Source organism: Herpailurus yagouaroundi, unplaced genomic scaffold (assembly GCF_014898765.1).
Source record: "Herpailurus yagouaroundi ecotype Mexico unplaced genomic scaffold, PumYag 202, whole genome shotgun sequence".
Taxonomy (NCBI): domain Eukaryota; kingdom Metazoa; phylum Chordata; class Mammalia; order Carnivora; family Felidae; genus Herpailurus; species Herpailurus yagouaroundi.
Window position 1 is genome coordinate 13,739,385 of NW_024412433.1, and position 13,404 is coordinate 13,752,788.

Here is a 13,404-nt window from a genome sequence, read left to right on the forward strand (position 1 = left end):
GATATATTTGAGGAACATGGCCACTACTGTGATCCACTATTACCAAGAACAAATGCCTATAAACTTAGTCTTTTGTAAGAAAGAGAAGAAAGGGTAAGTCATGCTGGCAGTAGAGGACAGAATAAGAAGTTCAGAAACAGAATTGTACCAAGGTCACAGGGAGACTAGTAGGAAATAATTAGCATAGAGCATAGGATGACCCCTGAGCCAGATGTTGACCTTCCATGTTCAAGTTTATCTGTGCTGCCTCTTCCTTAGTTTTCCCTACGAATGCTTTTATCTTTCACTTAGGATGTTTCTTTAGTACTCCCTTTACTGCCCTGCTATCATTTTAAGAATCCTGGAACACTCATGTTCCCATCTCTGCAGACAAAACGCTTGGAGTAATTGCTCTGAAGTCAGCCATTTGAACCTGCCCCTGAATTTCAGGCAATGTGTTGCCTTGCTGGATGAGGGAAGAGAGGAAAGGGTTGTGTTTAGGGGCTTTATTTTGCCAACCAAATGAAAAGGTGAAAGTGATTGCTTTTGTTTAGGATTGTCAAGATGTTGTTAGGCTCTTTTGGAGAAAAGGGATATTTTGGGTAGGATAGGAAACATTTCCCAGTGGTCCTAAAGTAACACTGTCACCTGCGAGTGGCTCAGCCTTCACATAAGTTGACCATAACCAAAAGAGGCAGAACAAGTTAACATTGGGGGCAACTGACACAGATAAGCTCGAGTATCCCTAAGGCTCTGTAAGAAAGAGAATGGAGTACAGATACACCACGATCCTTTGGAAGAGAATAATGGCTCCAGTCCTACTTAATGTTCTTATTAAAGATGGTTTGATTAACTTACCCTATATACAGCAAGTAGCATTTTAGAAAATAGGACTTCTAGTCCAACTTCTTCCACTGTGTGTTTATGTAGCTGTTACGGACTTCGTTTTCTTCTCAGTACAACACCCAAATTACACTGGACTGTGAAGTTCTAGTATTCGTACACAAACGTCTGATTACACACATATATAATTCACTAAAAAGCTATATGCTGCATAGTACATATTTAAACTTAAGTACAGAAGTTCTGCTATCTTGGTATAGAGTTTTCAACTTCTTTGAACCTACAAATAAGTCTTGGATGAACAAGGCTGCATTATGTATGTATATTTCTGGAATTTGGAATAATGTATACCCATTCGAATAATTTCATATATATCAGTGGACAAATACTTATTCTGTTCTTACCATGTGCCAGAACCTATGGGGGAGATAAATTTAAAATACACATCTCCTACCACCCTTCTTTCAAGCCTCGGGCTCTTAAATAAGCCCGTTACCATTTACAACTACTTACCTACGGGTCTTGGGATTTCATATCAAGGCTATACAACTGAACAAAAATGGACAAAGAAATTGGGACTGGGGCTGAAGGGAGACCCCAGATACCATCCTTGATACACAATATCAACTACTGTGTACCCCAGAATAGCTTTATTTTTCTTAGCTTTTGGTTTTGGTAGCAAGTAACATATAATCTGAATTTATAAAATAAATTCACAGTACTAAGATCGTTTTTCAAAACCTCTTTTAACACACTGGAGGTGCGTCTTAGGACGTTGGCCACCAAAAATATGTGTTTTAGCGTCCCCAAGATGTCTTCCAAAAACAGTTTTAAATTATATCATGCTGTCTTATTTTGCTTCTCTGATCTCCTTGTTCACCTTGCCTAGCACTGATGCAATCAGCAAATGCATACTGAGCATCCCTACAGTAGAAAAAGACAAAAGCTTGGGGACGCGGTAGATGGGACTTCATTGGAGTCTCTGGCTTTAAGAAACATGTAATCTTGGGGCACCTGGGTGTCTCAGTTGGTTAAGCATCCAACTTCGGCTCAGGTCATGATCTCAGAGTTCATGAGTTTGAGCCCTGCATTGGGCTCTCTGCTGACAGCACAGAGCCTGCTTCAGATCCTCTGTCTCGCTCTCTCTTTACCCCTCCCCTGCTGGTTCTCTCTCTTTCAAAATAAATAAATAAGTAAATAAATAAATAAAACTAAAAAAAAATGTGATCTGGTGGAGGGAATTAACAGATTCAAGTAAGCGTCCTAATAGACATGTACCCAGCATCTACATGGAGAGAGTCCTAATTTTTAAGATTCCACGGTGTCTTCATGGAAACAACTTTGGGGGTGTGAACTCTTTTTAGGCTACAGTAGAATATTATCTGGCCTTATATAAGAATGAAATCCTAATACTGGCCACGACACGAATGAACCTTGAGGGCATTTTACAATAAGTGAAATCAGCCAGACACACAATGAAACATAAGATGAGGTGCCCAGAATAGCCAAATACAGAGAGGCATAAAGTAGAACAGTGGTTACCGGGGGTGGGGGAAGGGAGAGATATGGAACTGTTGTGTAATGGGTACAGCGTCACTTTGGGAACGAGACGGACTTTTGTGATGGTTGCACAACACCGTGAACGTACTTTGTGCCACTGATCTGTACACGTAAAAATGGTTAAAATCGTAATTTTTCTGTTATGTATATTTTATCACAATTGAAAAAAAAATCTATTATCAGTTATAGAGAATGTGACTCTGATCTCAGGCTTTTCCGTTTTATTAGCAAGGTCAGTGTTCTGTCTGTGCCCCTACCTGCCCTGCTGTGAACCAGGAATGGGCATTTTCATGTCTTTCAGAGGAAAGGTAAAGAGTATTTTGAACCCACTTGAATCCACCGAATCCCTATGTGAATGCAGTCTGGTAATTTTATGCATACTGAAGTATAAAGAGGTCTTGGTCATGCCCCTTCCTATCTGGAAAACCATCAACATAGGAAAAGATTTGTAACAGGAATAACTCAAAGAGCACCCCTGGACTTTTTTGCTCAATAGTCAGATTCCCAAGTTGCTTCTACACAACATAAATCACCTTAAAGAAAATAAATATTCCAGGCCAACTCTACACGTAGGGTTCTCTCTCTAAGTATCAAGGAATGTCTGAACCTCAGACGCTGTTGACCACTCTCCATCCAGCCATGACTTGTGAAATAGAATCAAGCCACAGGAAGTTTACCTTTCTCCTGTTTTGCCATTGATAGTATCAGGTGCACACGCTGACTCTTCTGGGCTGGTCAGCATTTCAGGACTACCATGGAAAGGCACAAAGCGAGCACCCTTCGGCTTAATCAAGTTGGGGCAGACTTCAGGGGAGGCCACTGTTAGGGGAACAGCGCAACCTAGCGGCCAGAGCACGGGCTGGTTCTCGGGAACATGGTTTTTCCAATGGCCATCCCGTACCCTTAAGACACGCCATGTAATGGTGAAATGGAAATGAAAACAGCACTCCTTCATATTCCACTGCAGAAGGTAGAGGAAGAAGCATATAAACCACCAGAGCCTTAAAATTGTCCTGCTTGCCTTCATCTCATTCAAGACGACATGTGTAAATCTGTATAAATAGTAACTCCACGGTTTAAAACAGAGATTTATTTACCGGAGATAAAGTGTAATGGTGTAGCAGAAAGTTAATGCTTCCAAAGGAAATCGGGCCCTCACAAGATTACATTATTTTTTCGAAAAACACAACGGTTGTTACCAAGGGGAACAGCAGAAAATGAAAGTCAGGTCTCAAATGACAAATCAGAAACTCTTTTTTTTTTTTTTCTTTACTCTCAGAGCAGAATACAAACCAGAGAAACTTCCTTCACATTCCTTTGAGGTGGACCATGAAGACGCTGATAAGGATGAAGTAAGTAAATTACTGAAAGCTAAGTGTTTAAATCAGGAGGACAATTAGTTCCTGTCTTCCACTAGAGTATTCCACATTCTGACCACTTTTACAAGGAAGCTGCCATAACTATTTGTGGAAGGGCTTTGAGTCCAAATGAGTCACGTTTGCTTTGAAATGGAACATGATTATTTAAGACGCGTCGAAGAGAGAAAAAGGAGGCTCATTTGTAAGTGCAGCGTCTAAGATGTGGGATTCACAAAAGGTTGCAGTCATGCCCTTGATTCCTCTTCCACAGGATACCACCTCCCACTCATCTTCTAAGGGCGGTGGGGGAGCTGGAGGAACCGGAGTTTTCAAGTCTGGCTGGCTCTACAAGGGGAATTTCAATAGCACCGTGAACAATACCGTTACTGTTCGGGTAAGGAGACATCAAGGCTCATCTTTGTTTCTGCCAGTTCTTGGACACCCCCTCCTCTGGTCACAGCACAGAGGAGTGTCATTTGCATCGAGTTTATGTTTCGGGTCATATTTTATTTATGAGGGAGGAGGACGCTGTTCCCTAGAACAGTGCCCAAGAATGTAGCGCGCCCGAAGGAATTTCAGCATTTCTAATTTCTGTAATAGCACACTGCATTTTGAACTACCTGTCTATTTCTTCCCCTTTCTTTAGTCATTCAAAAAGCGCTACTTCCAGCTGACTCAGTTGCCAGATAACTCCTACATCATGAATTTTTACAAAGATGAAAAGATATCCAAAGAGCCCAAAGGCTGCATCTTTTTGGATTCCTGTACAGGTGTGGTGCAGGTGAGTAGATATCCCTTTCCTCCTTGAGTTTTGTTTTTCCCTCTTGGATTTGTTGTTGTTGTTGTTAATTTTTTTTTTTATTGATTTTGAGAGAGAGAGAAAATGGGGGGGGGGGGGGGAGAGGCAGAGAGAGAGAGGGAGAGAGAGAATCCCAAGCAGGCTTCATGATGTCCGCACAGAGCCCGACGCAGGGCTCTGTTCTGCTCGGGGCTTGATCTCACGAGCCACAAGATCATGACCTAAGCCGAAATCAAGAGTTGGACCCTTAACTGACTGAGCCATCTAGGAGCCCCTCCCCTTTTGGGCTTTTTAATCAAAGAGTGTGTTCATCCAGTCATCATCCATTCCAGTGTTTATGGAGTATCTGATATGAGTCAAGAACTCTTCTCGACTTTAGAGATCCGCTGGAAAACAACACAACCTGAGTTTTTGCTTTCACAAAACTCACTTTCAACAAAGGAAAAATAAGAGAAAATACACAAAGAAAAAAATCAACAGAATGGAATCAGTGGGTAAAATCTGGAGTGAAGAAAAGAAATGGGGCTGTGGGAGGCAGAGAGACAAATGGTGAGGTTGGAAAGGAGTACCAGTGCTCCAGAAGTGAGAAAAAAAAAAATCTTCATAGAGAAATTATTTGTTCTGAAAACTAAAGAATGAGCAGGGGCAGCAAGTGCAAAGGGCCTGAGGCAAGAGCAAGTCTGGTATATTCAAGGAGAAGGAGAAAATGACCACCCATGTGGCTGCAGCATACAACGCCACTGAGCTAAAGAATTCAATAATATATAAACCATATAGCTCACTATGCTTCATAAATCCTATCTTTATTATTGGGTAATAATGAGGTAGTACATTGGCAGTGCACATATACTCTTCTTCCTTCTAAGAGGAGGTTTCCTTCAAAGACAAGGATTACATCGATTCCCAAGAGCTTAATTTCAGAAACAGACACGGCGCTTTTAACGGACCATACTGTTCCGGAAGTTCTTCTTAGCGTGTGATTGTTCTTAGTGTGCGATGCGACATAGACCACTGTGGCAAAGGGAAGCAGAATAACTCCATAGACCTCATTTGGACACCATGCTTTCATTTATTCTTTTCGCTCTCAGGAAGTAAGGGTCCTCCTATTCCCTCTTAGGTAACAATCAAAGCAACCAAACCTTGCAGCAGCCTCATCTTGAATTTCACAAAAGGATGCTGGCTTGTGGAGGTTGAGGACTGTGTTTCTGGTCACCGGTCACCAGGAGCAGACCTTCTCTTCCCACTCACCTGCAGGCGTGGACGCAGCTGGCTCCAGAGCTGAGATTACGTCTTGGATTAATACCAAGGGGCACTCGGATATGTGGATGCGAAATGGAGCTCTCTCCAGTCACTTAGGCCTGGGCTTTTCCTGGATGGTCTATCTGTTAAAATCTGGAATTCCTCCAGAAAGTACTAATGCTGAACTTGAAAAGGAAAGAATTAATTAAGTGTAGCTGAGTAGTCGGCTAGAAGTGAAAGATAATTGCATTTTAATGCAGATGCCAGCTTTCCATATGGAAAGGGCAATAAGGATCTTAATGGAGGGTGGCGATGGTTTTCTATTGTTGGCCGCAAAGGAAGCTTCCCGCAGTAGGTGAAAGATCAAGGATTACATTTTCTAGAAACTGAGCTAAAATTCTTAAGTATTTTCTTTTCCATTTTTTCCTTCAAAGCTCGCTCTAGCAAATGCATTACCATCTTTTAGGCAGTATCACTGCAGCCCGTGCTGTATATCCAGCTCACAGGGATACGTATTACTATGACATTGCTTCTTCGAAGAATCCTATTAACTCGGTGTTGAGCACGCATCTCGGTGCTCAAATCTGACCTAGACTACAGGAACTTCTTCTCCATCACGTCTTAGACTGTAGTTCAGTCTCTGCTGAAGTGGTGCCTTGGAGCTGGAGAGTGTCTTCTAGGAGAAAACACAGTTTGGGCTTCATACAGGTCAGCATTCAAATCCTGGTTTCACCACTTACTTTTGGAGGCTTTGAGTAAGTTACTCGGACTCTGAGCTCAGGTTCCTCATCTGTAAAAACTCAAATAATGTGCTAGCATGGAAAAGGATCTGGGAGACCGTGTGTCTTCAGCCTTTCTTCCCTAGCCTTGTAACCAAACTAACGTGATTTCACTCCTTGGTGAGTCACAGGTAGAAGCTACACCAGGTGAGCTATCTCACAAAAAAAAGACTTCATGTGCAGCAAATACGGAGATCGTGGTGAATAACTTCCCTAGCAAGGGTGAGTGGGATCCCTTTATTTAGGGTTAGGATGAATATTTAGAAAGGGGAGCCTTGTCATGTATGTAGAGCCAGGCATGAGGTCATACATGTGTCTTAAGGAAATATACCTATATATACATTGTATGTTTTATAAATGAGGCCTGTGTTCCTCTCGGAGGAGAGATTTTAATATTGTAATGAGGTAAAGGTAATCGTTGGTTACTCTGTGGGTCACTCCATGGTCCATCTGCACTGGTGTGAGTCAGGGGTTGAGCTCAAACTGGTCTGGACCTTCTGGGCCACAGTTCTTCGCATGGGCAATTATTGTTTGAGGAGTAGTTTTGGTTTTTGTCATGGGGTGCTGTGCCCTTCAGGCTTTTTGCCTCAGTTCAAAGGTAAGCTGGAAAGAAGAGCTTAAGGAAAAATGTGGGACGTAAGTCCCTAAGTACAAGCAAGTGAGCAGTAAAGGTCAGCGCTAGCTGGTGATAGGCTTTCCATCAGGTGCAAAGATCACAACTTTGAGAAATAGACATTCCACTGGGGAAAGACCTACCTAGAAAATCTCCATTCACCTTCCTGAAATTTCTATCTAAATATTCTTCTTTATTCATTTAGTTTTTATTCACTCATGTATTCTTTCATTCAACAAACTTATTGAGTGTCTATGACATACTAGGAACTGTGCTTAGGCATTGAGAACTCCCTGCTGAAGTCAAAACCAGAGAGGAACATAGGCTCATTGTTAATGATTACACAGTGTCACAAAAGCTATCAACAACACCTGCTATTGAATGTTCTAGGAGCACAGAACAGTGATGAATGAACTCTTCTGGGTCAGCTAGCAGGATTTGCCAAGGTAGATGTTGCACCTTAAAGCACAGCTGCGTTTCTATTTCACTCCCCAGTAGATGGCCATTCAAATATTTGGGAACACTACTATATCTTTGAAAGAGTTTAGCCCTATACCCCTTCATTTCTATTCCTATTTGTCAAGAACTTGTAGCCCTTTGGGGAAGGAGGACCTCCAACTTCTTGAGATCACTGGGAAGATAGATGTCTGGGTTACGTACCACCTTGTGTCTGGATCCTGGTTCTTACATATTTGCTTATGGCTGTCTCTGGCTTATGAGGTCTTACAAGTGGAAAGAAGATTCTCAAATAAAATGCAAGTTTAGTCATTGCTCTCTCAAGCTCTCAGGCACAAAATGTGCCTGAAGACGAAACATGTACACACAGGATCACAGAACAAATGAATAATAGAATGAGTCAGACCTGTTTTGTCAAGAATCATTATCGGTTTCTCTTGAATAAAACAGAAAAAAGGAACAAAAACTTTACCTCAGAAGTGATACCTACCCTCTGGCATTCTTAGGAAGTCCAAGCTCCTAACAGTCTTCTGTGAACAAGCCATTTTGGTTTGCTTCATTCAGACCCAATCTATGTCATCGTGTTGTTCTAAGAATAATCGTTGGAATTCTTAGAAATATATTTCAAGGGTGACGTCAAGCAGAAAGAAACTCCTACCCAAGTTTCTCAGAGATTTGTGGTGATATTTATGGTTGGAAATTTTTTAGATCTTGATTTAAAAAAAAAATTGACAATAGTTTCCATTTTGTACTATAATCAAATAGTGACATTAGATGTGTTTTATACCCCATGCACTCCCAATCTGGAACAGAACTTCCACTTTTTGCTGCTTCAGTTTTGATCTGGGGCCAAGGGACATCTAGGCCTGTGTTATCCCATCTGATTCCTTCAAGGTCTTCTTATTCACTCATCCATTGGCCCATCTATCCATCTATTCAAGATCTTGCCACTATGGAAGAGAATGAATAGTCCAAGCATCCCGTCTTCTAGGGTTCCCCCCACAACATTAATAATGACCGATGTCACTTTATGCAGGCGTAAATGGGGGTGGGGGGCCAAACGCTGTTTATTTCCTCCTAGGGGCCGAATCTACCACCTTGTGGACATAGGTTCCAAGACCGTGGCCTCACGTGCTTAACTGAAGTCTAGAAACTTGGATACATTCTGCAGCTCAGGAAGCCCACCACCTGAAGGAAGTGAGGCCAGGTGTGAGACAGCAGGGAGCAGCTTGGAGTGTGCATGCCCACATAAACGTAGTTAAATCTGGAGGGGAAAACTGCCAAGGAAAACAAATCTAGAAACTAAATCTGACCTGTAAACTTCACATTACCAAACTCTGGCTCTAAAGAATCTCATTTCCGGGGCGCCTAGGTGGCTCAGTTGGTTAAGCATCTGACTCTGGATTTCAGCTCAGGTCACCATCTCAAGGTTCTTGAGATTAAGCCCCAGGTGGGGCTCTGCTCTGACAACAGGAGCCTGCTGGAGCTTCTCTCCCTTCCGATCTCTCCGCACCTCCCCTGCTTGCACACACGCGTGCGCGTGCTCTCTCTCAAAATAAATAAACTTCTATGAATAAATAAATAAATAAATAAATACATAAAATCTCATTTCCAATGATAACAATAAAAACCAGAATGACACTGTACTTTTATCTCATACATTATGTGGCACCAGTTGATGGAACGCGCATTATTATTGTCCCAGTTTATTAAAATAAAACTCAGGGAGATAGAGTGGCTTTCCCAAATCACAGAGCTAATAAATGGCAAAAATAGGTTTGAAGTGGAAGGATGTCCAAAACTACAGAAAGATGCCCAAGGAAATAAGCTGATAATCATACATCATATGGGCATGCCTGCATATATTCATACATCTATCCTGCATAAGCCACATGGACGGAAGAAGTACTACAAAGATATGCTCATGTGTAGCTTTAAGCAGTGGGCTTTAGGGGGAGGATTTACTTCAGCAAGCATATATTGAAAACTTAGTTATGCTAGGCTTTGTGGGAAAGCCAAATATGAGTCAAATGTGGCTTCTGTCTTCAAAGAACTCCCAGCCGGTGGGACGATGCGTAGAAAGAAAAAATAAATGGAGCACATGCAAAGAAAATGAGTGGCACATCTCGAACAATAGGTTCTGATGGCATAATGTAAGACTATCATATAACATATAAGATATATAAGATACAGAATATATCACCGCTTGAGACTTTATTGTATTTTACCTATAGTGCATGCATAGTACGTATGCTATATTTCTGCTTGTTTACGGACACTCCATTACACTGGAATGCAAGTTCAATGAAGGCAAGTGCTTTATTTGAATGTTTTTAATGCTGTGCACCTGACACGCGGGAGGTACCCAGTACATTTTTGTTGAATGAAATGCACAAATAAACATACAGCGAATGGAAAGGATTACATCAATGGTAACCACCAACCCCAGTAACCTAGATGTGATGTTGTGTGTTTCTTTTGGGAACTCTTCTTTTGTTCCTGCAAAAGATGCTAGTAACATATTAGGCACAATGGAATATTTTGTTTGGGTAACTTGCTTTGATACTCAATTCTCCATTGGCTTTGGTAGCTTTGTTGGAGTTTCTATTTCGGAACCTTTCCAGATGAGTATTGTGGAAACAGACCAGTTGGCTACAACTCATTAAACATGTCAGTTGGCATTAGGACATATTCACAGTTTCCTGCTTTTTATGAAGCTGTGTAGATGGACTGTGGTGAGCTTTAGTAAACGGAGGAGTCACGTCTGCCACAAAGGACACTGTTTTCAGGGAAACAGGAAAACTGGGAGATCGAAAAAAAAGAATATGATTATTTCCTGATTACCACTATAATGACATAACAACTGCATTTCAAGATTATTAAAATGTCCCATTGATTTTCCTATTTTTGTCCTTTCTTTTTTTTTGTGATTTTATATGCCATTATGTTAGAGATCACAGAGAATGAGATAGAAAACCACTTAGGCATCACAGTCTTCCCCAGTGTAAGCTTCTCTATGACTGTAAGTAGTTCTGTTCCGCTCCAAATAGAAAAAGATAATTCGGTTTTTGAGAAGCTGCAGATAGAATATTTATTTCATTGATAAATACGCCCTTTGGAGAAATAAGGGCTTGTTATAGTTTGCCCAAATTTTTGCAAAATATTTTTTATAAGATTGTTGACGTCAGCAACCCATTTTCCGATTCACTTGAAGTAGAGTATACAGTTTGGAAAATCAAGTTTTAGTGTCTATGTTTTGTCCTGTTTTCTGTCTGGAATTCTCTGAGTTCCTTCTCCTCTGCATTTGAAAGCAGGTCGCAGTTCCATTGACTTTTAAGTCATACAATTAATGTAAGCATTTTACATGGCTTTTCATCTCCTTGTCCACATTATTTATGACATGAGATTAATTAAACAGATTCTTTCATCTGTTTGTTTTCAAGACAACACTAAGACTGGCTTGCATTTTGCTGTGTTCAGATGCTTAACAGAGTTCCAGCCAAAGCTATGCCCTGAACTCTGAGCATTTCGAGTTCTTTCCTCTGTATCTATTTCTGTTCCTGTTGTTTTATGAAGGAAAACTGTCTCCTTTTACACTTGCTCAAGGCCAAGCTGTCTTTGCCCTTAGACCCTCTGTGTCAGTGCAGGCCGCATGGGGTTTTATGGACCTCCTTCATGAGACCTGCCAGAAGTGTGTGTTAGGGTTGGGGAGGGAGTCCACCCACACCTCCTGTGGAGATTATAGCTTCTAAGAATTTGCATTCTTTTTTTTAATTTTGTTTTTATTTTTTTTTAATTTACATCCAGATTAGTTAGCATCTAGTGCAACAATGATTTCAGGAGTAGATTCCTTAATGCCCCTTACCCATTTTAGCCCATACCCCCCCAGAACCCCTCCAGCAACCCTTTGTTTGCTCTCCATATTTAGGAGACTCTTCTGTTTTTATATTATTTTTGTTTCCCTTCCCTTATGTTCATCTGTTTTGTCTCTTAAAGTCCTCATAGGCGTGAAGTCGTATGACTTTTGTCTTTCTCTGCCTAGTTTCACTTAGCATAATACCCTCCAGTTCCATCCACGCACTTGCAAATGGCAAGATTTCATTCTTTTTGATTGCTGAGTAATACTCCATTGTGTATATATATATATATATATATATATATATATATATACCATATCTTCTTTATCCATTCATCCATCGATGGCCATTTGGGCTCTTTCCATCCTTTGGCTATTGTTGATAGTGCTACTATAAGCATGGGGGTGCATGTGTCCCTTCAAAACAGCACACCTGTATCCTTGGATAAATGCCTAGTAGTGCCATTGCTGGGTCGTAGGGTAGTTCGGTTTTTAGCTTTTTGAGGAACCTCCATGCTGTTTTCTAGGGTGGCTACACCAGCTTGCATTCCCATAAGAATTTGCATTCTTAAAGAAGCTGCCTGTATGTTTGCTTTGCCCCCTAAAGTTTGGGGCCACCGCTATCTTTCTGGCAACCCCCACTGTGTTTATATTGCAGCCAAAATAACCTCAAAATGCAGCGCTGGCGTTTTATGAGTCAAAATCATCCTGTCCTCTGCTTTCCTAGACCCCAGAGGGTCTTGAGAGAACAACAGTATTCTCATATCACAATAGCTTTCTGGTTCTCAAGAAGAGTTTTTATACCTTAAGTTTACACCTCTTCTTCAGCATATTCACCCAGAGTCTAAGTACGTTTATCTTCCAGTTTCACATTTTTGTGATTAACTGGTTAATGCCTGTCTCCCCTGTTCAGCCAGGGCAGCTAATGTGTCTGTTTTTGCACAGCACGAAATGTGAACACGACAGACACCTCTTTTTGAAGGAATACCACTACTGCACTGAGTAGTGAGGATAACCAGTCAGTCTCTGCCCATATCAAGTTCATAGACTATTTAAAAAGCCAGCCAGCGAGTGAGTTGTTACAAGGAGTATGGGCCAGAGCCAAGAGCGTGTCCTTGGAAGAATCTAGAAAGTGGCATTTGAGCTATGAAGTTCTACAGTGAGAATCACAGCTGGTTTTTTTTAGCTAATTCTTCTTTCTCCTGAATTTTACTTTTTCTTGAGGTTTATTTGTTACCCTTGTCTATTGTCAGCGCTTAGAGAAGCCATGACCTCCCAGGCCGTGACCAGCCCTTTGGGATGTGATTGTGCCAGGAAGGGGACAAGGAAGGGGAACAGCATTTGCTGAACATCTTTGCCCCTGATCATCTCAGTGGGTTAGAGGATAAAGAGGTTTTTTTTTTCTTTCTCTGCCGCTTGCTACCTGTAGAATCCCAAGCACATTTCAATGTATCTCCCAAGCATCCATGTCATTACATGTTAAATGGAATAATTCAGTTTGTCTCCCAGGGCTGTTGTGGGATGAAGCAGAATAAAAACTATGCGTGCTCAGCACGGTACCTGCCATCTAGACGGCAAGTCGTTAGTAAGTGTCATATTTGTGGTAGTCATCATGATGTTGTGGAAGTTGAAAGGAGGAAGCTATTTGAGGACAGTCTTCTGAGACCATCACCAAGAAAAAGGACCTTACCAGGAGGATATTACAAATTATTTTTTCTTGCCACCAGGAATAGCAATCCTGTCCCCAAAAAGAATCTTATACTTTGATATTCAGCCACAATCCCACACTATAATGTTACTCTCACCTTACGGTTCTTCTCCTATTTGCTTTTTACCTGGTTGTCTTAAGCCCATAGACCTCGCACTGTTGTAATTGTGGGTGCTCCAATGGCTTCAAAGCAGAGTTGACTAGGGGTAAGAGT

At 41.3% G+C, this 13,404-nt stretch overlaps 1 protein-coding gene across 3 annotated transcripts in view; it reads left to right on the forward strand.

Moving 5' to 3' along the window:
* Positions 1 to 13,404, forward strand: part of DOCK10 (dedicator of cytokinesis 10) — a 270,818-nt gene that overhangs the window by 151,579 nt on the left and 105,835 nt on the right. For all 3 annotated transcript variants that reach the window (XM_040450863.1, XM_040450862.1, XM_040450864.1), the window contains exons 5-7: positions 3,662 to 3,734; positions 4,012 to 4,134; positions 4,387 to 4,521. In XM_040450863.1, the coding sequence (XP_040306797.1) occupies positions 3,662 to 3,734; positions 4,012 to 4,134; positions 4,387 to 4,521 (331 nt within the window). The remainder of the gene's footprint in view (positions 1 to 3,661; positions 3,735 to 4,011; positions 4,135 to 4,386; positions 4,522 to 13,404) is intronic.